This window comes from Lissotriton helveticus, chromosome 6 (assembly GCF_964261635.1).
Source record: "Lissotriton helveticus chromosome 6, aLisHel1.1, whole genome shotgun sequence".
NCBI classification, from domain to species: domain Eukaryota; kingdom Metazoa; phylum Chordata; class Amphibia; order Caudata; family Salamandridae; genus Lissotriton; species Lissotriton helveticus.
Window position 1 is genome coordinate 954,364,228 of NC_136067.1, and position 23,331 is coordinate 954,387,558.

At 40.4% G+C, this 23,331-nt stretch overlaps 1 protein-coding gene across 1 annotated transcript in view; it reads left to right on the forward strand.

The window, feature by feature from the left end:
* Positions 1 to 23,331, forward strand: part of NOX3 (NADPH oxidase 3) — a 632,637-nt gene that overhangs the window by 485,738 nt on the left and 123,568 nt on the right. Inside the window, exon 9 of the mRNA XM_078647785.1 lies at positions 10,842 to 11,095. Coding sequence (XP_078503911.1) covers positions 10,842 to 11,095 — 254 coding nt within the window. The remainder of the gene's footprint in view (positions 1 to 10,841; positions 11,096 to 23,331) is intronic.

Here is a 23,331-nt window from a genome sequence, read left to right on the forward strand (position 1 = left end):
ATGGTTTCTTCCATAGCTACAAAGTCTTTGGGCTTGCTCACTGACCCACCCTGTACTTGTAACACTATCTCATCACAGACATGGGCATTGCCATGTCTTCTCTGTTTCCTGTAGCTGGCACTGCTTCTGCAACATTGTCTGAAGTGTCCCTTCCTTTCACACTTGTTGCATGTACTTTTTAGAGCAGGACACTCCCTGTCATTCGCTAAATGACCTGGTCTGCCACACCGGTAACAGTTTCCTTTAAATCTCCAACACCCTTGTCCTCTTTCTGTTCTTTTTTTTGCTCTTTAACTGCGAGTATACTTCCGATCGCGACCGAGACCTCACTCACTTTGGCTTTTCCTTCACTATCCTGCTTTATTTCACTCACACACTTCATCATGTGCTCTACTTGTTTTGCTACAATGAGTACCTCCCCAAGGGGCAGGTCATCCTTTAGCCATAACTCTTCACGCACACGCTCAGTCTTACAAGTTAGGACGAACTGGTCATGTATCCGTTCCTCACAAGATCTCCCAAACTTGCACATAGCAGCCAACTTGCGCAGCTCACAGACAAACTCCTCCATTGTCTCTCCCTTCTTCTGTCCCCTCCTTCCAAAATGGTAATGTTCCATAATTGTGCATTTTTTAGGTAAGAAATGGGTGTCTAGTTTCTTCAAATTTATCTCATATTCATTCATCCCCCTCGCATCATTAGCGTTCAGCTCCGGAAGATGTTCTAGTATCTCTTGCCCTTCAGCACCCAGGTAGTTTATCAGCAAAGCTACTTTTCTTTCCAGTCCCAAATTTGGTCCACATACTACTGCGTAGTTCTGGAAAATATTTTTCCATTTATTCCACTTGAGGGTTGGCTCCCCTGGAGTGGAAAGAAAGGCGGGGTGTGACATTCTGCATTGTGACTGGGGGCTGTGGTGAGTGGGAATGAGAAAGAAAAGAAAGGAGGCCCTGTGACATTTCCAGGGGAGACCAGACAACCAACACCAGGTACCCTGCTAGATCGGACCTTCACACTTTACTGACCATAGCCAAGAATATGCAGGGAACAGCAATGTCACCATAAAATAGCAGCTTCTTTCAGTGGCATAGGAGTATATTTTAAAGGACTGGGGAAAAACAGAAGTGGGAACCACTAAATGGCACTGTTCTAAAGTCAAACTGTTATTGTTAGTGAAGGAGCACTCTCTCGTTCTACTAGAAGGGATTGGCAGAACGATTACATCCTGAAATTGAGGGAACACATCCCCTTCCCCTCCATCATCACCATTAAAGCAGCAAGCCAATCCTCCTTGTAGTCTGCTCGCACGCTAGCACCCGACGGTGACACAGGTTCCTGTTGGTGTTTCCCCCTGGTGCCAACGCTGCGCACGCTATTGCTGCCTGATGGGTGTGAGGGAGTCGTCAGTCAAAAGGGTGAAAGCTGACAGTGACCACTTTGGCGGCCCAAACCTAGGCTTTCCTGGAAGATTTATTCTACCAGCGGTGCTAGTCAGCGCGACCGGCAGAACAACGTGGTTGCGGGCGGTTTCTTCCACACGATCCGCAGCCTTCCCCTCAGAGCAGGCGCTTCACTCCTGACAGTTTGAATCTTCCCACGTCGCTCCATCAGGCTTCTAACCACAATGTTGCCAAGGCTGAAGTCAGCATGACGGGACCACTAAGTTATCCACAGCCTTCTGTCACCAATTAAAATAACACCATCCAAGCCAGCACCTCAAGCACGCGCTTTCCACCCCAAGTGTCCATACAAGAACGGCAGGCTTCCATGAGCAGTCCCACTAGCAGCAGTTATGCTGTGATATGCGAGGAGGGCAAAACGGGACTAAGGTGCTGCCCGCTCCAACAATCTTCTCCACACCACTTCGCCACACTGGTGCGACCACTGCCTGATGAGGTGCTCCCAGCCTATGTCCTTCCCCGCTGTGCCCAAGCATCACTCGCCTCAACGACTGTAAAAGTGACTGGCGGTCAGGGGTACAGCCGGGGAATGATCGCTACATCTAGACGTGGGTTAATGAACGTTTATGGCAGAAGGTGGTTGCTATTCTTTCCTCGCACTATTAATATTTCTTCTGCGCCTAGTCGTGCACATACACTCCACTCCTAGGCATGCGACTCCCAGGCAGGCAGCAGGGAACTCTCCTCCCGTACTCACGGTACTGAAGCTGTAATTATAGGAGTCTTCAGCGTGTTGAGGTCGCCTTCATTAGCGCTCCTCTACTCTCAGATCCCATGTTCGTCACCAGTGTTATCTCACTCCGCACAGGGAGCTCGCCTTAGAACCTTCACCACTGTGACATTCCACAGCATGTCACAGTGGTGTGAACCATTGTGAACCCAGGAAAGGGATGAGTGGCAAGGCCAGGTGTTATATTCCATTACCTGTTAAATTTGTACACTGTCACTTTAAGTGAATTGTCTTACTCAGCTGTCCCTTTACTTATGATGTCATCTGCTTCATGTACATGATAGAATGTTATGATTCAAGACTTGGGAAACTGTACACTCTGGAAATGATGGCAGATGATAAGCTGTGTAGATTTTATCTAATAAATCTCTTCAATCAATCTACTTGACTCCTGGATTACTACATATTTTTGGCGACGCGGTTCTACACAGCTGAACCCACGCAACCACCTTCAATTCTTCAAAGATATTTTTATCCTCTACAAACCATCTGCCATCTTCAACTCTTCAAAGGAACTTTATTCAACTCAACCCTTCAAAAGAACATTTATTCAATTTTACTTCAACTCAACTCTAATCAATTTCAACTTTCAACCCTCAAGATGAATTTCCACTCATCTCCAGATAAGTGACTCTTTTCATTTTATTTGTATCAATCTCTATTCAACCTCTACGTTGTGCCTCTTGAGCTCTGCAATCGATATATAAACATTGCTGGAGAGAAACTGCTGGAGCGAGTACTTTGGCACATAAATCTTCGCTCAAAGCATCTCCTGTCAAAAGCATTTCTTGTGCGTGTTTGTTTATCAAAGAACGAACGAGTGTGTCAAAGAGCGAGCGAGTGACCTTTCCTAATTTGGAATCCCAACATGCTCGTCTTCCAACATTTGTGAACCAGCGCTGAGTTTTGAACATTTCCAGCGTCTATGTAAGCCAGCGCTAAGTAGCTTGAACAATGTTCTCACTGGTGTTTTATTTATTTTAGAAACATTTATCAAGAACAAGAGCGCGCTGTGAAACTCGAGCCGCATTTCCATTCTATTAACGTTAGAGCGGCATTAATACAGTTCGTGTCCTTGCGCACATGCTATCAAGCGCCAGCAACCTTTCAAATTGTTGACATTTGAAATGATCAGCTCTACATGAGCGCACGCACGAGGTTGTTATCTCGAGAGCCATCACGTGAGAAAAACAACACGAGTCATTCCAAGGCCACACGAAAGAATTCTACTTCATCACCTAGCAACGTTTCTTGTTTTGAACAATCAATTTTTTCTTGTTTTGACAATCACTGGCTGAACAACAATCCCACATTCTAGCATCCTTTTGTGTGTTCCATTCCCACGACATCTGTTCAAGAAGACACTATGACATAATTTTTTCCATCAACAAGAAGATAAATCTTTATCAAAGAAACAATTCAAGGGTACATCTCTACAATGGATTATTATTTTCCTACTTCACAAAAAGTACTATATTGATCCAAGACTGCATTTGAAAAACCCCATTTTCCACAAAGGATTATTTTTCCCATACATTTTCCTTAAAAGTACTTTACGTTTTTTTAATTGCTTTTCCTTCAAGATGTCTACATTGCAATCCATTAATGCTCCTCCTGCTTTCCTTGACACTCCAGGAGAACCTCCTGTGAAATGGGATATCTGGTTTGACGCATTTGAGACATATTTAGGCGCTATAGGTGCTTCAAGGTATCGTCCTGAAAGAAAAAAATGTATTTTATTGCATTCTCTTGGTTTTGAAGGTAGATCTATTTTCAAACATTTACCTGATCCTCCTTTAGATTATGAAATAATAGACGAGTATCAAACTACTATTACTAAACTTAAATTAATGTTTGATAAGAAGCCTAATTTAATTGTACTTAGACATACATTTTTTATGAGGAAACAATCTGAATGTGAAGATGTTGACTCGTATTTTTCCACTCTTAGGAAACTAGCTTCTGTCTGTCTCTTTGAAAACTTTACTGAGCAGTTGATTCGCGATCAATTTGCTGGTCATTGTAAAGACAAGCAGACTAGACAAAAGTTACTCACAATGGATAATCCTACTCTTGATGAGACTATCAAAATTGCAAAAAGTATCGAAACTTCTCATATTTCTCTTAAGGAATTAGAGGACAAACCAGTAGATAGTATCAATTTTGTTGGTAATTCTGAAAAGGTCCAAAATAAATTTGTTAAAGCTGTTAACAATTTCTCTCCAAAACTTAAGGATAATCTTTCTTCAAGATTCAAGGATACTGTATCCGTACCAAGCAATGTATGTTTGCGTTGTGGTAGTGCTGTTCACAACAAAGGTTCGAAATGCCCTGCTATAAATTCTACGTGCAACTATTGCAAAAAAATAGGACATTATGCTACTGTTTGCTTAAAAAAAATAATTTCAAAAAAATACTATAGCTTGTGTTTTAGAATCAGATGATGAATCGGACTCTGAAAATATTTCTATTGTTACTGATTCTGATAACACATCAATACCCCTCACTGGTGATCCTTCTACCTGTATAGATCCCATTGTGGAGATACTCGTTGGTGATAAGAAACTCAATCTTTTAGCAGATTCAGGTGCAAGGATTACTATAATTACCAATGAATTATTTAATAAAACATGGGGTGAAAGAGCACTTTTCCCTCCTGACAGGAAACCTATTTCCTATCAAAAACGTAAAATTCCTCTTTTAGGATTTTTCGAAGATTATCTAGAGTTTAAGGGTAGGAGAATCAGAGGCAAAGTTTATGTAGCTGTAGACGGACTCAACATTCTAGGTTGGTTTCATCAGGGTCTTTTTGGGATGCAGCTTAGACCAGGGATGAAAGAACAAGTTTTACTTGTCTCATGTGAAGAAGAAAACACAAGGTGGGTTAATGAATTTCCTTCTGTGTTTAGTGATCGACTTGGAAAGATCATAGGTTTCAAACACAAAATAATTGTTAAGGATGGTGCTACTCCCATCAAGCACAAACTTAGGAGTGTTCCTTTTAGCATTAGGGAAGATCTTAAAAAGGAAATCACTATGCTCTGCGAAAAAGGAATCATAGAACCCACAGAGTCTTCACTATGGTTATCCCCTTTGGTCGTCGCACGGAAGAGAGATGGAAAACTCAGAATTTGTGTGGACCTTAGGTCCTTAAACAAGGAAATCTGGGTTGACTCCCATCCTCTACCCAAGATTACAGATCTTTTTACCAATATCAAGGGTGCTAAGATTTTTCAAAGTTAGATCTGGCTAGTGCCTACCATCAAATAGAACTTCACCCTGAATCTCGTTCACTAACAGCTTTTGTATCACCACTTGGTACGTTCCGCTACAAAAGAATGCCTTTTGGACTGGCCTCAGCAGCCTCTGTTTTTCAGAGGGTGATGCAAAATCTCTTGAGAGATGTTGAGGGTGTACTTGTTTTTCAAGACAATGTTTTAATTTATGCTGTAGATGATGAAGCCCATGATAACATTGTCAGAAAGGTCTTGAGAATTTTTAAAGAAAATGGTGTTGTTTTGAAAACAGAGAAATGTAAATTTAGTTCCAACGAGATTGAATATCTTGGTCATTTGCTTTCCTCTGAAGGGATAAAACCTAGACAAGGGTTAATTGAGGCTATTATGAAAGCACCAGTACCTAAGGATAGATCTGGTGTTAAGTCTCTACTTGGATTGTTGGAATATTATTCGAGATTCGTGCCTGGGTATGCGTCAATTGTTAGACCCATTAGTAATTTGCTTAAATTTTCCACAAAATTCACATGGACACGTGAATGTGATTGTGCCTTTATGGAAGTTAAAGATATTTTGAAAAAGGGTGATGCTCTTACTCCATTTCACCCAGATCTGCCATGTTACATTACTGTAGATGCGAGCAAGGTGGGTTTAGGAGCGATTCTTACTCAACGTTCTGGTGAAAGAGAGTTTACAGTTGCTTTTGCTTCCAGGGTTCTTAGGAGTGCTGAAATTCAATACTCAGTCATAGAGAAAGAGTTACTAGCGTGTGTGTGGGCTATTGACAAATATCGACCTTATGTTTGGGGTAGACATTTCAATTTGATTACTGATCACAAGCCTTTGGTGTCTATTTTGTCTGCTGGTCCCAATAAATGTTGTACACCCAGGATCACGAGAATGGTTACCAAATTACTTCAATATCAGTTTGATGTCACACACATTTCAGGTGGCAAAAACACACGTGCAGATTTTTTGTCACGTTTTCCTCAGAATGATGGTGTGAGCGAAGGTACAAGTTTTATTGACTTGAATGATGAAGATGAAGACGATTGTTTTGTGGCTTCAATAGATGTTCCTGTCCTAGCTGTGGGGTCTGAGGAAGATTGGAGAGAGTCTTTGTCGAAGGACAAGGTGTTACAAGAAGTGTTCAATTTTGTCAAGAAGGGGTGGGCCAAGGAGAAGTCTTTATCTTCCGTGTTGCAACCGTATTGGAAGGTTGAATCTGAGATTTCGATTGAAGACGGTCTGTTAGTAAGATGTGACAAACTTATTCCACCTCATAGTCTCAGACTTGTCATCATGAAGGAGGCTCATGAGGGACACTTGGGCATCTCTTTAACTATACGTCGAGTGCGACAAGATTTTTGGTGGCCAAGCATGGACAATGAGATTCGTACTTTTGTTGAAAACTGTCCAGTATGTTCTGTGTCTGAAAAATCACTTAAAGTTGTTGTTCCTCCTTTGTCCCCTATTGAGTGCCCCACCATTCCCTGGACTAAAGTAGGTATTGACATCATGGGTCCTTATGAAGTTTTACCTCTATGGTTGAGATTCATTATTGTCTTGATGGATTACACATCGAAATGGCCTGAGGTCAAAATAGTTAAGGATGTCAGTGCTTCTACTGTAATTAAGTTTCTCAAGGAAGTTTTTTTGAGAGAGGGGTTTCCTGAATTTATTGTCTCAGACAATGGGACTCAGTTTGTTAGTTTTGAGTTCAAATCCTTTCTTGAGTCATGTGGGATCAAACACCTTAGGAGTTCACTTTATTACCCACAAACAAATGGTCTAGTTGAGAGGATGAATCGTGTTGTGGGTGAGTGCATCAAATGGGCAGTTGAGGGAAGACATGATATTGTTACATCTCTTGAAAGTATGCTTTGGTCGTATAAAACGACACCACACTCTTCCACGAAAGTTTCCCCTTTTGAAGTTTTAAGAGGGAGGAAAGCCAACACCAGTTTTAGACCCAATTGGATGTCTAAATGGTCTTGTCCCTTAGTTGACATTGAGTCTGTTTTAGAAACAGTCAAATCTAATTCCACCCTGACACAAAAGAAAAAAAAATGTGGTTTGATCAGAAGAAAAATGCCAGGATGGTCACGTTATGTGTGGGGGATTTTGTTAAGATAAAGAATTCTACTCACACAAAGAAAGGAAAGAGTAAATACAGTGAACCTATCAAGATTGTGAGAATTGGTGGAAATGCTGTTCAAGTTGAAGGGGGGTACTGGTGGAACATCTCGAAAATTGTAAAGGTTAAAACTAATCTTGAAGTACCTAAAGAAAATGATATACATGTCAACAATAAGGATTCCTCTCGTAGAAAAAGTACTAGACCTATTATTTTGCCTCATAGGTTTCGTAAGTAACATTATTTTCATTATTGACTTTTGTTACGTTGTTGTTTTCTTACTTTTGTTTTCTTATATTTTATTAATTTCTTATTTTAGATAGATTCTTTACATGTTATATGATAAGTGCTTATACCTATTTATCTTTCCTTTTGATATATTTTGTTCCTTTTGCTGGAAGCAAAGGAGGTATGTTATATTCCATTACCTGTTAAATTTGTACACTGTCACTTTAAGTGAATTGTCTTACTCAGCTGTCTTGCTCAGCTGTCCCTTTACTTATGATGTCATCTGCTTCATGTACATGATAGAATGTTATGATTCAAGACTTGGGAAACTGTACACTCTGGAAATGCTGGCAGATGATAAGCTGTGTAGATTTTATCTAATAAATCTCTTCAATCAATCTACTTGACTCCTGGATTACTACACCAGGGTAGCCCCCTGCAGTGGAAGACACCACAGAAGGAACACTTGTTCTAAATCTGTCTTGAAACGTGTCCCTCTGAACTGAAGATTTTGAGACGGAGTCAGACAGACTTGTCAAGGTTCAGAGTAAAGGGATGGGGGTAGAGAAGTATGCATATCAGCACAACAGCATTGGTCCCTGCTGAAAAAAGGACGTAGAGTAACCAGTTGTCAAAGTAGCTAAAGACTAGATTACCTCTAGAATGTAAAATGACTATGAATGGAGCCTACACTTCGGTGAAGACTCTTGCAACTGATGCTGCTCTAAATGAAAGAATTCAGAATTGATCATGAACCCCCACTAGACAGAATCTTAGTCCTTTTGTGAGTCTAGATACACTGCACTGTGAAGGAAAGCAGCTCTTAAATCCAGTGAAGCCAGACAGTCTCTTGTGATCTTAAAAGCCTGCTGTGTAAGCAAGTAAGTCAACCCTTTACAGTCCAGTATTGGATGATATCCTCCCAAAGACTGCTGAACAATAATCAAAATGGAGGAAAATTGTTGACCCCCCTCTGCGTCTGTATCTGAAACTATTGCTGCCTTTGATAATAACTTCTGAGTCCTGAATTACCAACAGAAAACCTAGACGTCTTAGAGGGCAATGTGGAGCTGTAGTTGCTTTGAAGCAAAGCAGGGGATGGTCCTGGAGAGTGTTCTGTAGCCCCCTCCCACAGTCTGCAATTCAGTTGTCTAATATTGAATCCACCCAAACGCTGTAATTATAGTGAAAATCAACAGATAAGGTCACACTGGACTGGCAAAGCCAAGGTTTGGAGTAGGAAGGAGCAGGAACGGAGTAGGTTGGCTGATACAGTGCTTTCATGACATATGGGCCTCCCTGGCCATATTCCCTGCCACAAAAGGTCTGCTGAAAGGGCATACTAGCAAAAGGAGGAGGACCAAAGCTCTATGGAATTCACAACCTCTCCTTGCAGTTGGGGGATTGACAGATGTCAACAGATCACTATCCTTCACAAACTGTACCTGTTCCTCAAGCTGAGATATAAAGTTTGGCTTCCTTGAAAGGAATATGAGACAAAAGAGCTTTCTAAGTGGTATTAGCCTTCCATGACCTGAGATATAGCATCTGTCTGATATAAAAAATCCAGGTACTGCTGCTGATTGATCAAAGACAATCAAATGAAAAATCGAAAAGGACCCTTCATTGTTTCTGCATCAAATAAAACAATCCTCTCCTTGCATTCAGCCAAATTTTACAATAAGGACTGAATTGCATAGATAGCTAGGTAGCATAGTATCAGTCCTAGATTGTAAATAAGGGTACTTAATAGCTACCTTTCCCATCTGATCAAAAACATCAGAGGGAGATCCATCCTCAGACACTATCATGCCCTGCGATGCCAAACTAGTTATGATGGCGTCCTCCTTATCAATTGAAGGAATGTATGTCTCAAAAATTGGTCAAAGGAGATAGAAATGAGTAAGGAGATTGGAGACCGAGTCTGGTCTACCTCCTTCTACTTTCTATTGAGCACTTTTCAGAATTGCATTAAGAAAGGGCATAGAATAAGACTCCTTATGCTGGTATTGTAGGGCCCTCTTTTGATCTCAAGGCTCTATTAACAACCTGGACTATGGCATGTGAATAATCGAAAATGCCATCATCAGCTTGAGAGGATTCATTCTCAGGCTCAGCTAGCAAGGGTTCAATATGGTGTCATTTTGCAGAATGTGTTCTTCTCTCCATTGTTGGAGAGGTGAGCACCACACTGGACAAAGCAAAACATCTTCAGCAACACAAGGAGGCTTTCCATATATTTATGTTACCAACCAAGAACGTCATGCTGATGACACCCGCTCTCTTGATAGCCGCTGTGAAGGAATCAGACACAGGTGGCCGTACATGCGATAAAAGAAACATTCTGCTTCATCCTGCATTGTTTTCTCATCAACCCACTTGGCATGCAGGATAGACCCAAAATATATGAGTGTACACTAAGAATGCTCATGTGCACTCACCTCAATATACCCAAACTTGTCTAGAATAAAGCCATAAGAGGCTCCGTTGTAGGAGGCATGAGTGCAGATATTAATAAATACTTAATGAGACAACTGAAGTAGATATTTCATATCAAAATAGAGATAATTGCATATTTAAAATCCCTGAGATGGCTAAAGCACAGATGAAGGGACCGCAGTACACAGTAAACTTTTTGACATATTAAACCATGACATACCTGAAAGGACAGGATAGGAACGATGTCCATGAATTCAACACAAGGAGAACATAAGCAGAGCATTTGGTGAGCTTCTCTTATGTGATCTGAGCTGGGGCTGAGTCTACCTAGGTTAAGCCTTTCTCTTCCTGCAGTAGAAACAATGGGGTACACGACTAGAATAGTAAATTCCTGTTCGAATGGCCCTCCATGACTTACACTATAACGACTGGTACGAGGTTATCACCCTGTAGCATAAATCCGGTTGGACAAGCTTGTTTGTAATAACTACATAAGTAGGGAAAATTATTATTTTAAGACAGTACCATTAGCTACTTAAAATGCAATACTGTTCCAATATTGGACATGTTGAAAAATGAACATAGTGATGTCATTTCTTTTTGTTTTTTAGGTCATGGCTCATTCCTCTGGAGTGCTTGAGCTTCACATGAATAAGCGTGATTTTAAAATGGAGCCTGGCCAATATGTCTTTCTGCAGTGCCCCTCCATATCTCAGCTAGAGTGGCACCCATTTACCCTCACTTCTGCCCCGGAAGAAGAATACTTCAGTGTGCATGTGAGAGTAGTGGGAGACTGGACAGAAGCCCTCTGGAAGGCTTGTGGTGCAGAGGAAAAAGAATTTCAGGATCCATGGAAAATGCCAAGGTTTGTAGCGCTGTCGGAATTCTTTTTGTCCTTTGCTGAAACCACAGAAGGAATACAAGTATTTCCAATTGGTTTTTGTGAAACCAGACGTTTGAAATGTATTGTCATCACATAAATGTATTTACCTCTCTGCCCATTGGCATCAACAGTTAACACACAGATTGAGTGGTAATGACAGTGGTATATTCATGAATTGGATTGGAATTTGTTTTCTGGCCTCAGAGTTCTTTGACTTCTGTTCATAGCTTGCCTTTATTTTCTGCTAAGGTGTTTGCCTTTACTCTAGCTTGCTGTACTTGTTTTTCCTGGTGGTCTCACTCTGCTCTGCCCTATGGGTTTGCTCTTCGTGCATCCTGTCTCCCTGGGCAACAAGCAGCAGTGCAGATATTCAGTCCTTATTTTGAGACAGTGAATTCTTAGTTGGGGTGGATGGCAAGTCCACCACAAGTAATAAGGCTACTATCTTTTACGTCCAGTTAAAGGTAATTTAAACCTGATCTCAGTTGCTACTAACAGCGCATACTGGCATAAATGAAGAGGTATCAGAAACACAATAATAACCACACTCCAATTTATAAAATTAGAGAATAATTTAATGAACAAAACTACACCAAAGCAACTAAAATCCAGTACAGGGAAACGGAGACACAATTTTTTTTTAGTGTAATAGTGTAGTTCCTATTATCCCAATAGGCTCTGCGCATTGGAATAATATCTTCAATAGTATAGACGTAGGACAGAGGTTAACTAGGTCCTCTACTGTCGATATTAGACTTAAAGTTTAATGTTTGCCAGCTAGCTCAGAGTTCACTAGAAACTTTCTCGAATAGACAAGGAGGAGTTTAACCTCCCTGGATAGACAAGAAGGGATTTAGTTTCTGACAACCATAGAACATGACAACTTTGCTCTCCCCTAATCAAGAGTGTATCTCTAGAGTCGTGTGAAAACAAAAGACAATTTATTTTACTCAGTCAGTTCAGTGCATTCTTAGTTTCACCAGATTGTAGAGAAAAGGAAGAGACGGGCGTGTTCAATAAAAAGATGTTATTTATTGATCAGTCTCTTTTCTCATACAAGAGAAATGAATCGCTATTATTGCAATACTTATTGTTAAGTAAAGTGCATACAGTAATAACAGAATTATAAAATAATACTGTAAAAGCATTGATATGGTTTCTTAGCCATATGATATTTAAAATGGATAAAATAGATACATACATATATACATTGACTAATCATACTCAACTGGTGCTTCTAACTACGCCTACCCCAATGTACCTGACCTAAGCCTAATACATGGGCGGGAGTAGATAAGTAGCAGTTTAAGTTAAGTTTGCTTTGCCAAGGGTCTGCTTCAAGAATTCTCTGCAAGGGGTTATTCAGTTCAGTACCTGGGATTTAGAAGGCTGGAGGGCTGGTATCTCTATCTCAGGGCTTGATATTCCAGCTGCCTGCGAGGGCGGCTTGGAAGCGCCGGAGCTGGATTTCTCGGCAGGAGAAAAGGCAGCGTCTCTCTCTCAGCGCGTCAGAAAGGAGGGGCAGCGTCTGTGGGCTTCGCTGTCAGCTGGGCTCCTCGGCAAGTCTCGCTGCTCCAATCTTGTCACCACCTCGTGTGTTTGCTTAAGGCAATGTCGGTATTATTTATACCTGAAAGGTGCCGAGATTGAAGTAAGGATGGACATAAATACGTCAATAAGGATGTCATACGAACTGGTCGTTCGCACATTCTTTACTGAAGTTCTCGGCTAAATCAAAACAATGGCTGTGGGGATTTCCCAGGTCGTGGTAGGTTTGATTTGTTTCGAGAACACCGTATGCCTATTAGGGGGCTGGAGAAATAGTGCTTGCCTAATGAGATGGCATGCAGTATGACCTAATCAGATAACGGGCTTCTGTGCCGTTGTTTGGCTAATCAGATAACGGGTTTCTGTGCAGTTGAATGGCTGCTAGTTAATTATTAACCAGACAAGGGTCAGAAATAGGGGGATCGATACAGTACCCATAGGAAATACATCACACCCACTCCACGTAATCTATATCCATATTTACAAATCTAGGCATAGTAAACAAAACTAGTAGTGCATGTGTATACCTGACCACCCCAAAATACAATCAAATGCATTCGGAAAATTGGAAATGTGAAATACACGAAAAGATGAGTATAGTTACTATATGCACTTCAAGCAGTATAATAAATGCTAAATCTAAACGCATATTTTGAAATCAGCATGAACGAAATGCGGAAATTACACATGAAATGGCTCTTAATACAGAAGAAAAAGTCGAGACCATCTCATCACAAAAATCATAAATACTTGTGAACATGCTAGAGGGTAGCTAATGTCTCTAGAGTAGTTAAAATTAGAAATGTTGTTCTCTAAGAATAGTTTTACTTTAAGCAGAAGATAAGTGTCCCAAAAAATCGTAAATATTTTTGGAAATGGATGGGGAAAAAAAAATGTCTCGCTCTCCGTAAAAACTGGTGAGAAAATTTCTTATTGCTTTATTTTCAAAGTTGAAGGCCAAATTCAGGGTGTAGGGAACGCCGTGTGCTAGTTTGTTCAAAGTCATTCTTTCTGCTCTGGTGAAAACATCATATTGTTGAGACTTTCAAAAAAACTGTCAACTGTTTCTTGTGAAAGTTCCACTAACTCGGAAAAATTTTGTAACATGCATTCATGAGCATGATTGCCTTCTTTGATGTTTCGATCAGCATAGCTGACAGAAGGTCGTACCTGATCGATGCTGCTTTCATCTTGTACTTCACAACTCTTCAATCGTATTGGTGAAGTCCCCACGAATGCCATCATCAGGATTGGTAGCCGCTGGGGACAGCACAATGCATGAGCCGTTACCGGACCCAACAAAGTCTCTGCGTCCATTGGCACATCCGATTGTAGTGTCCGACAGGTGTCCAACACGCATTCTTCGCCGCATAGCAAGCACCTTAATACAGGCATAACACAACTTTGCCACATCGGTCTAAATGAAAGAAACCAAGTCATGTTTAAATCTCGTAGCCGTGCTAGTCCAAGGACTTTAGTTATGCGGTCCCGGTAGCCAATAGCTCGGATTGTTTCTTCCATTGTCGCTGGTGTCTTGTCTGTGACGTGGTTTGGCATAGCGAAGTAACAGGATCAAAAATAGGATGCCTGCCACTAGTCCCAAAAGGAGAGGAAGTCCGCCAAAGATGGAATGGACAAAATCAGGAAAAATACCCAGGATGGCTTTGAATGGGGTTAAAGCTCCCGAAAACACTGTCTTAAATACACTCGCGATTCCACTTGTATCAGAAATATTTAAGATTTCGCTCAGTATTTCTGCGAAATGTATGGAGGAATTGGTTGATAACAGTTAATGAATCTCAGCAGTTGTCCTTGCAACTTGGAGATCATACGTTTCTTTTGATGACGTTAACATGGTTGGCGTCTGTAGGAGCACTGTCTTCAGTCTGCTTAAAGTATCAATTTGAATAGAAGACATTTTCAAACTGGGCCATAACCTTGCCTCCCTGTCTCGGGCATCGTTTGGGAACAATACTCGTTCACAGCACATGACCTTCGTAGTCACGGTTATGAGATAAGGTTTTACGGGCAGCAGACTGCAACATCTGCGATCTACAATTAGAATGTAACTCCCGTTCGAGAGTCTCCTAAAGAATGGTTCTATTTGTGTTGCAGGTGTGCCTAGCTGGTGACTTGAAAGGTTATTTGAAGTCCCTTCACATGCTCCATGCAAACTAATACCCTGACACAGAAGTATACCGCTTAGTGACCTTTCACAATTAGTGCCACTAAGGAACACACTTTGTCCTTTATTACTAACACATGCGTGTGTATAGGGCAAGTTCCATGTTGACTTAATGTATCCTTTACCCAACCTTTCATACTGGCCTGCCTGTATATATTTTTGGCAGTATTGAAACTGGAAAGTTGTTATCGGAATATTTATTATCCCATGTATTATCCATTCAATGACAGGTCGTTCTGACATTGTCAATGGTAATCTCTCAAGTTTTTCAATGCTCAGAATTGTATAGTCAGCACCCTTCTGTGCCAAACTGATTTGTTTATCAGTAAGCTTAGAGATATTAAATAGTGACGTTGTGTTGATTAAACGCCAAGGCACATAGCCTGAACGCAGATTTTGTAACGTCCAGCCAAGTTGTACAATAGAACGCAATTGGGACTGACCGTGTTGTAACATCAGTAAGTCTTGCGATATTATATCGATTGCTGAAGACACAATACTGTCCAGTGAATATATTCTGGAGGACAGAGTCATTAACCCATTGTCCACAACAGAAAGTGATTTTTCCAAATGAATACGGTCAATTTCCCGTATTTTTTCTGCTGTCTCAATTTGAGTTACTTTCCAAACTTCATTGTAAGCTGCATATATAGAGGCCGCTATGAAACGTTTTTGACGCTGTTTGCGTGGTGCCATAATGAAATCACGCAAGTCAGCACCCTCTTGAAGTAAAGTTAGGTGTTGCTTAATTTCTGCCAGTCTGGATGTTTGTAGCCATTGAAGGCAGAGTTTGCCCACACTGTAAGTAGTTACTATCCCTGGATGTTGTCTTTGGGAATATCTAGGGTCTGGCCTGGTCAATTTGAACCCCTGTATTTTGTTCAGGAATCTGTCTTGACAGTTATTAGTGTCTGTGGGCCAGATCAACCATTGTTTCCAATCAGGATGTGTTCTGTTTTGGTTTAAAATATGGTTCACGTCTATCTCAACATCTATAGAGCTATTACTGTTCGTTGTTGGCTTTGGAATAGACGGTTTGTTTAAGTCTTTGATTTTGGCTAAGCCAAGACAGGTAGTTTGTTGAATAGTGTCATTCAAAAATTTAATTTGTTCTGGGATCATGCAGGCTCTGAACAATGATTCTATACCTTGTACTTGCCAATCTTTTGTACCCCAAACAGTTTTTGTTTCAATGTTATTGTTCCAGAAATCAAAACCAAATGTATTCATTTGCTCAAAAAATGAATCTGAATAAATCAATTTCGTGTTTGTAAGCATGGTCTTCATACCTGTCTTATTCGATAATTTGAAATAAAATGTTTCTGCATTACTTGTGTTAAACCCTGAAAAGTATGAATATTTATCATAAAATGTTTTAGAACTACCCTTTGGAGGAGTAGCACAATGTTCCCATTGGTTATAATATAAAACATTTCTAGGTTGTGCAGATTTATGGAGATAATGGTTACCATAGTGGTTATAGCAGAACATTTGATCATAATTAGATGAACCCTGCAAATAATCATGTTCTGTAAATTTAGCAGACATTACTAGGTCAGACATCATATCATTTATACTTTCAAAGTCCCAATCATCAGCAAATGTGCTTGGTTTTACAAAGTCACTTAACGAGATCTTAAATTGGTGTGGATACTTCAGGATTTCAACCGGGCCATAGATTTCATAATCAGTATTGTCCCATGCTACACCGCCTGGTATAGGATTGGCTGTGAAGTTTACTGAAGAAAGTTCTCTTTTCTTGACGTGTGAAGATGTGTGTGGTTTAAGGACCAAGTTGATTTTCTGGCTTGCTGTGTCCATTTTAGCATATTTTCCCTCAATGAAATGTCCCAAGCATAGTACCATGATGAGCCAAAGTATGAGGATAAATGCACCTAATGTCACCCAAATTTCAATCCATGGAGAAGTCAGATAGGTTCTCTTTAGTTGATGAAAAAGTTCCTTTGCTTTGTCTTTAAAGGTTTTTGTTGATGGCTGTACTTCTGGTTCGCTTTGTTCTTCTGAAGAATCATCGAAGTTGACGAAGTAGCCGGATGCCGTTCTGTCAATTGTTCCAATTGCTTCTGGATTACTTCTTGCTTTTGGCTTTTGCTTTGTTTCATTAGAAAAGTCTGTAGTTACATCATCGTAGGTTGTTGTTTCTTGATGAAAAGCTTTTATTTGGCTTTTAAGAGGTTCAAGTTCCATTGCTTTGTTGCATATTCCTTGTTGTTTCACTGTAGATTTTCCAAATGTGATCAGTCTTTCAGTTTGAACCTCTGTGGATGTAGCAAACTTTGGTGTTCTGCTACTTCTTGGGAGTCCACTTGGCCTACTATTTGTTATCGGTCACATGATTGTGGTTTAACCAGGTCGATGGATATGACTCGGTTCTCCTTTTTACCAGCAAGGGGCGGTAGCACTACTGATCTTGTCCCGTTGATAGACAAGACAGGAACTGCTTTTCTGTAAGAAGGCCCAAATTCCTTCTTTACCGCGATCTTCTCTCTGACCAGATCCCCGACTTTTGGAATCCAGACAGGCCTTTCTGGGACAGGTGGTTGGCTGGTGTTTCAACTTTATGTTGCTCAGGTCTTTTCTTGTTTCATTTAAGTCCTGTAAAATAGCCAAGCGATCTTTGATATCAAAGCATTTTTCTTTAACCACTGAAGTCTGACTATCTAAGTCCTGGATTAACATTCTAGTCCCAAACAATAGTTCGTACGGACTGAGTCCTTTCAGAGAATTTCTTGGCAGGTTATTTAGACTACGTTAGACACTTATTAAATGTTTGACCCACCCAACTCCTGAACCTAATATCTTTGCTGTTATAGATTGCTTTATGCCTTGGTTTTTTCTTTACACCATCCCGTTTCCCTCAGGAAGGAAGTGAGAAGACTCCCGCAATGCAATGTTCATTCTGGCCAGGCACCCCCCATAAGCTGTTTTAGAGCTAAAGGAAAGATTTTGGTCAGAACGTAACATGCTTCTAGCGTATATGCCATTATAGACTCGCAAATCTTTGTATAACAGTTCCGACGTCAGCCGAAAGTTGGGGTCTACTTTATAAGTGAAGATAGTCTCTACATGTTAATACGACGCATTATTCATACTGGTTTTTATTTTTTTGTTGATTTGATACATTCTGGAGTGAAACGCCATGGTATTAAACCGTTTCTCTCGCCACTGCGATCTCTATTGCAGTCTGGGCAGTTTTTTACAAAAATGTGATGATGCAGGCTCATGCCTGGCCACCAGTACACTGATTGTAATTCTTCCAGAAAATCTTTTAGCTTAAGGTGTCTGAGACCCTCACCCATATGTGCGTCTGCTATTAACAAGCCTCTCCTGTCCGTGTTTGGAATGACTCTATCCCCCACTCCAGGGATTCGAGCAAAAGGGACTGAGTTTGCATCGATTATGTATGTATAATTGAGTGGGTAATTGATCGGTAGTGCTGAGCAGTCGCTTTTTGATGACGTTTTTACTGCCAGCACAGTTTCACCGTCAATGTATTTTACTGCACGCTTTTTTGTAGCTACGGAAGCCGATTTAGTTGCTGCTGCTGTGGCTGTCTCAGCCAATGAATTCCCTGCAACGTGAACGCCATCACGCTGATGACTCAGTGAGTGTATCACGTGAGTTTTTGGTAGTTCTTTCTGTAAAAGAACTACTTGTTCCCAAAGCACTTTTTATAAGATCATAGAGAGGTTTAACTCTCTCTGCATAATTTATAATGTAAGTTCTTCCGAAATTTAGGAAACCTAGAATTGATTGTAAGTTTTTTAGTGTTCTAGGTGCTTGGATTACAGCACATTTCTCTAGGAAATTGTCAGCCAGGCTTTTGCCTTCACTTGATAGTTCATATCCTAAAAACAGGACAGTTAGATGGGCAATTCTTGACTTTTTAAAGTTGAATTTGTAACCCTCTGCTGCAAACCCAAGTATTATGGTGTTCACTCTCTTCAAGTGAGTATCCAAGTCATCATCTGTTAGATAGATGTCATCGACATAAGATAATGCCTCATCATCATATATTTGTAGTAACTCTGTTACTCTTGCTGAGAATAATCCTGGGCTGTTCTTGAACCCCTGGGGCAAACGACAGAAATTGTTTTGAGCGCCATTTATTGAGAACGCGGTCAAATATCTGCTCTCTGGTGCTATATTTTGACAGAAGAATCCATTAGAAATGTCTAATGTTGTTTTGTATTTTTTGCGCACTATGTTATTCATTAGTGCAGCACTATGCGAGTTTTGTACTGCAAAGGTTTTGCAACATGAGTTAAGGTGTCTGTAGTCCAAAACAAGACGATATGAATTGTCTGGTTTGGAGACAGGAAACAAAGGATTATTCATTTGTGAGGTGCAAGTTTCAATCACCCCCTGGTATTCCAGTTGATCTAGGATCTCTTTTACCCGTTTTTTTGCTTCTTGCTTAATTGGGTACTGCCTCTGAGCAGTAGGTTGTGATTTTAACTGGATTTTGTGAGGAGGAGAGTCCTCATCCCATCCCACATGGTTTTTATATAATGCAGGAGCTTGGGCTACTGCCCACTTTCTTGCAAGTGTATATTTTTTATGAATTGGAATATGATTTGAGAAGGCAGGCATAATTATTTCTTCGCCATGAGGGCACTCCCTGACAAACTCTGGTGGCCAGTCTCTTTCAGCTAGAAGGATATCATAGCCCTTGGAGAGATTATCCCAAAAGAGACTCCTTATTTTCCTAGTCTTATCCCCTTCTATACGCAATGTTATTTCATATATTTTATGAGGTTTGCTAACTCTGGTATCTGCAGTTTCCACCTGAATGTATTCATTCGTGTCCACTGTCTCCAGATGATTCATAAGGATCTTGCGAGCTATGCTCACTTCTGCTGCGCTGTCTAGCATTGTCTGAGCCCATTCTCCGTTTTTCAGCTGTGTCCTCAGTATTCTCGGCATGGTTGATTACTTTAATACTGGCTACCTTCTTTTTTGGAAACTGTAATTTTTTATTTTGATGAGCAGGTTCCTTGTCTTTGGACTTGACGTGCTCTTCCCTGTGTTCTGATCGTCCTCTTCTTTCCGATTTCTGCAAGGAAGTCTGAAAAGATTGAGAGGGACGAGTATCAATATCTTGATATCTATCAGGTTTCTTCAGATTATCCCTATTTCTAAGGTTGTATTTTTTCTCAGAGGGCTCCCTCTGGGGAGACTTGTGTCCTTGGTCCGGAGATCTTTCTCTCCGCCGAGGAGACCTTCCTCTGGACTGGAATCTTTTTTCTTTAGGAGTGGATTGTTTATTTCCATCCCAGCTCTTTTTGTGAGTGTTTAGATTATTTTTAATAAATACTTTTTCAGGTTTTTCAATAAGTTGGGGTTTCACCGGTTTTCCACCCAAACTATCTCTTCCTAGTTCTTCATAGGATTTTTCTATGATTCTGGCAATTTCAAATGGTTGGTCTGCGATATTTGTCTCTTTCAATCTCTGGCGGATCGCCACATTTGCTGCTTCTCCTTTTATATTGGCTAATAATATTGCCGAGACCTGCTTGAAGTCTTTTAGTAATTTCATACCAAGAGTTAAAGCAGGTTCTGGACCGTATTCATCTTGAATTTGTTTTAGCACATCTGGTATTACTGACATGGGTGGAACACCATGTGTTTTTGTGTAAATGGAAGCAAAGACTGTACCCCAAGTGTCACAGTCCTCCACTTGTGGTGCGATTCCCATTGGAAGACAGATAGTCAGAATCCTGTGTTTCTCAACCGGGGTGGTATCTGAATATACCGCCTCTATTTGAGTGATTTTTTGTGCTAACCAGAATGGAATTTGTTCCCGTTTTGCGGTTACTTTACCTAGACAGGACTGTATGTTCTGTGGTGTAATTTTATTTGTGTTCCCCTGGTGAGGGATCAGCTGTGGAATTTTAATAGCTGGTTGGACTGTTGAAGTCCGCATTACATATTGGACTAATTGTCTGTGTATTTTAATTAGTTGTTTTAGCTGTGCTAAAAGATCTGGTGCAGACATTTCTTCAATGTCTGGATGTGGTGTGTATCCGGCTAGGACCGGCCACGTTGCTCCTGGTCTACCTAGTGGACCGAGCCTGGTGATGTGATTATTATGTTTTAGGGCGCCATTAAACCAGAGCAGGTGCTCTTGGTATTTGAGTGGTATTTCCACCTCCTCGAAAGGAGTGTACTCATTAGGAGGTTCCTCTATTTTGTAATAGTGGAAGTCCTTTGTTACAGCGTTTGCTGCTGGAAAGTTTATCCATGAATAGAATACCTCTGTCTGCCGATATTCGTGTGCCTCAATTACGTATATGACTGTACCACCTCTCGGTGTCAGCCCATTTTCTATAAGTTTTAAAGTTATAGATTTCCTTATGTTGACCGGGATGAGTATTGCCTCCGGGTCTTGCTGTAGGAGACTATTGTCAGCCGCTATGAGTTCAGCTGCTATTCTAACTGTCTCCCTTTCTTCTTCAGCTTGTGACATTCTAATGTCAAGAAAGTTATTTTATTTATTTGCAGATCAGGTTTCTATGGAAACAAAGATTAGATGCACAATATTTTGGAACAGTGTATCCTTCAACGTTGAATAAACCAAGAACCATACATAGGAGTCTCCTCCTACTAAGTTTGGCGGATTTAACCTTTCACCCACTCCAGACGTCTTTGGAGTATTATGGGGAAAAGGGGTCTGTGTGAAAAAGCACGACTGAGTTACTCTAATGTCTTACGTTAGATTTATCGCCTATCCAAACGTTGGGCGCCATGTAGTGTAGTTCCTATTATCCCAATAGGCTCTGCGCATTGGAATAATATCTTCAATAGTATAGACGTAGGACAGAGGTTAACTAGGTCTTCTACTGTCGATATTAGACTTAAAGTTTAATGTTTGCCAGCTAGCTCAGAGTTCACTAGAAACTTTCTCGAATAGACAAGGAGGAGTTTAACCTCCCTGGATAGACAAGAAGGGATTTAGTTTCTGACAACCATAGAACATGACAACTTTGCTCTCCCCTAATCAAGAGTGTATCTCTAGAGTCGTGTGAAAACAAAAGACAATTTATTTTACTCAGTCAGTTCAGTGCATTCTTAGTTTCGGTAGGGTGTTGAAATATCGATTACAAAAATATAGTTGACAAAAATATAGTTGTAAAAATATCGTTTACAAAAATATCGACACCCTATACCTAAACAGGTAAGTACATAAATATCTACTCAAAAATATCGTTGTAATAAATATTGATGTAAAAAATATCGACTTTTTAAATTAATTCAAATTACATTAAATAATAAATAAATATAAGTACTATTAACAAAATACATTACATTACTTTTATTTTTTGACTATTGAAAACAAATTAACTACACTTTTTCATTCTAAACTTAATAAATGTGTACATATACATATATTTAACACATTACTTTATATAACAACAATAATACATACATATAATTAAAATATAAAATATATTATTAGTTAAAACATTTGATAGCGTAGGGGTAAAAATTACTATTCCCACTCCAGAGGGTGCAACAGTAGGTAAAGCGTTGGATAGCGTAGGAGTAAAAATTACTATTCCCGCTCCAGAGGGTGCAACAGTAGGGAAAGCGTTGGATAGCGTAGGGGTAAGAATTACTATTCCCACTCCAGTGAGTGCAACAGTAGGGAAAGCGTTGGATAGCGTAGGGGTAAAAGTTACTATTCCCACTCCAGTGAGTGCAACAGTAAGGAAAGCGTTGGATAGCGTAGGAGTAAAAATTACTATTCCCACTCCAGAGGGTGCAACAGTAGGGAAAGCGTTGGATAGCGTAGGGGTTTAAATTACTATTCCCACTCCAGAGGGTGCAACAGTAGGGAAAGCGTTGGATAGCGTAGGGGTAAAAATTACTATTCTCACTCCAGAGGGTGCAACAGTAGGGAAAGCGTTGGATAGCGTAGGGGTAAAAATTACTATTCCCACTCCAGAGGGTGCAACAGTAGGGAAAGCGTTGGATAGCGTAGGGGTAAAAATTACTATTCCCACTCCAGAGGGTGCAACAGTAGGGAAAGCGTTGGATAGCGTAGGGGTAAAAATTACTATTCCCGCTCCAGAGGGTGCAACAGTAGGGAAAGCGTTGGATAGCGTAGGGGTAATAATTACTATTCCCACTCCAGAGGGTGCAACAGTAGGGAAAGCGTTGGATAGCGTAGGGGTAAAAATTACTATTCCCACTCCAGAGGGTGCAACAGTAGGGAAAGCGTTGGATAGCGTAGGGGTAAAAATTACTATTCCCACTCCAGAGGGTGCAACAGTAGGGAAAGCGTTGGATAGTGTAGGGGTAAAAATTACTATTCCCACTCCAGAGGGTGCAACAGTAGGGAAGGTGTTGGATAGTGTAGGGGTAAAAATTACTAAATGTATTTACAATGTTTAAAAATTAACAAATCTTTATTTTTATTTAATTAATCATTAATTAAATAATTATTCAATTAAAATGTAAT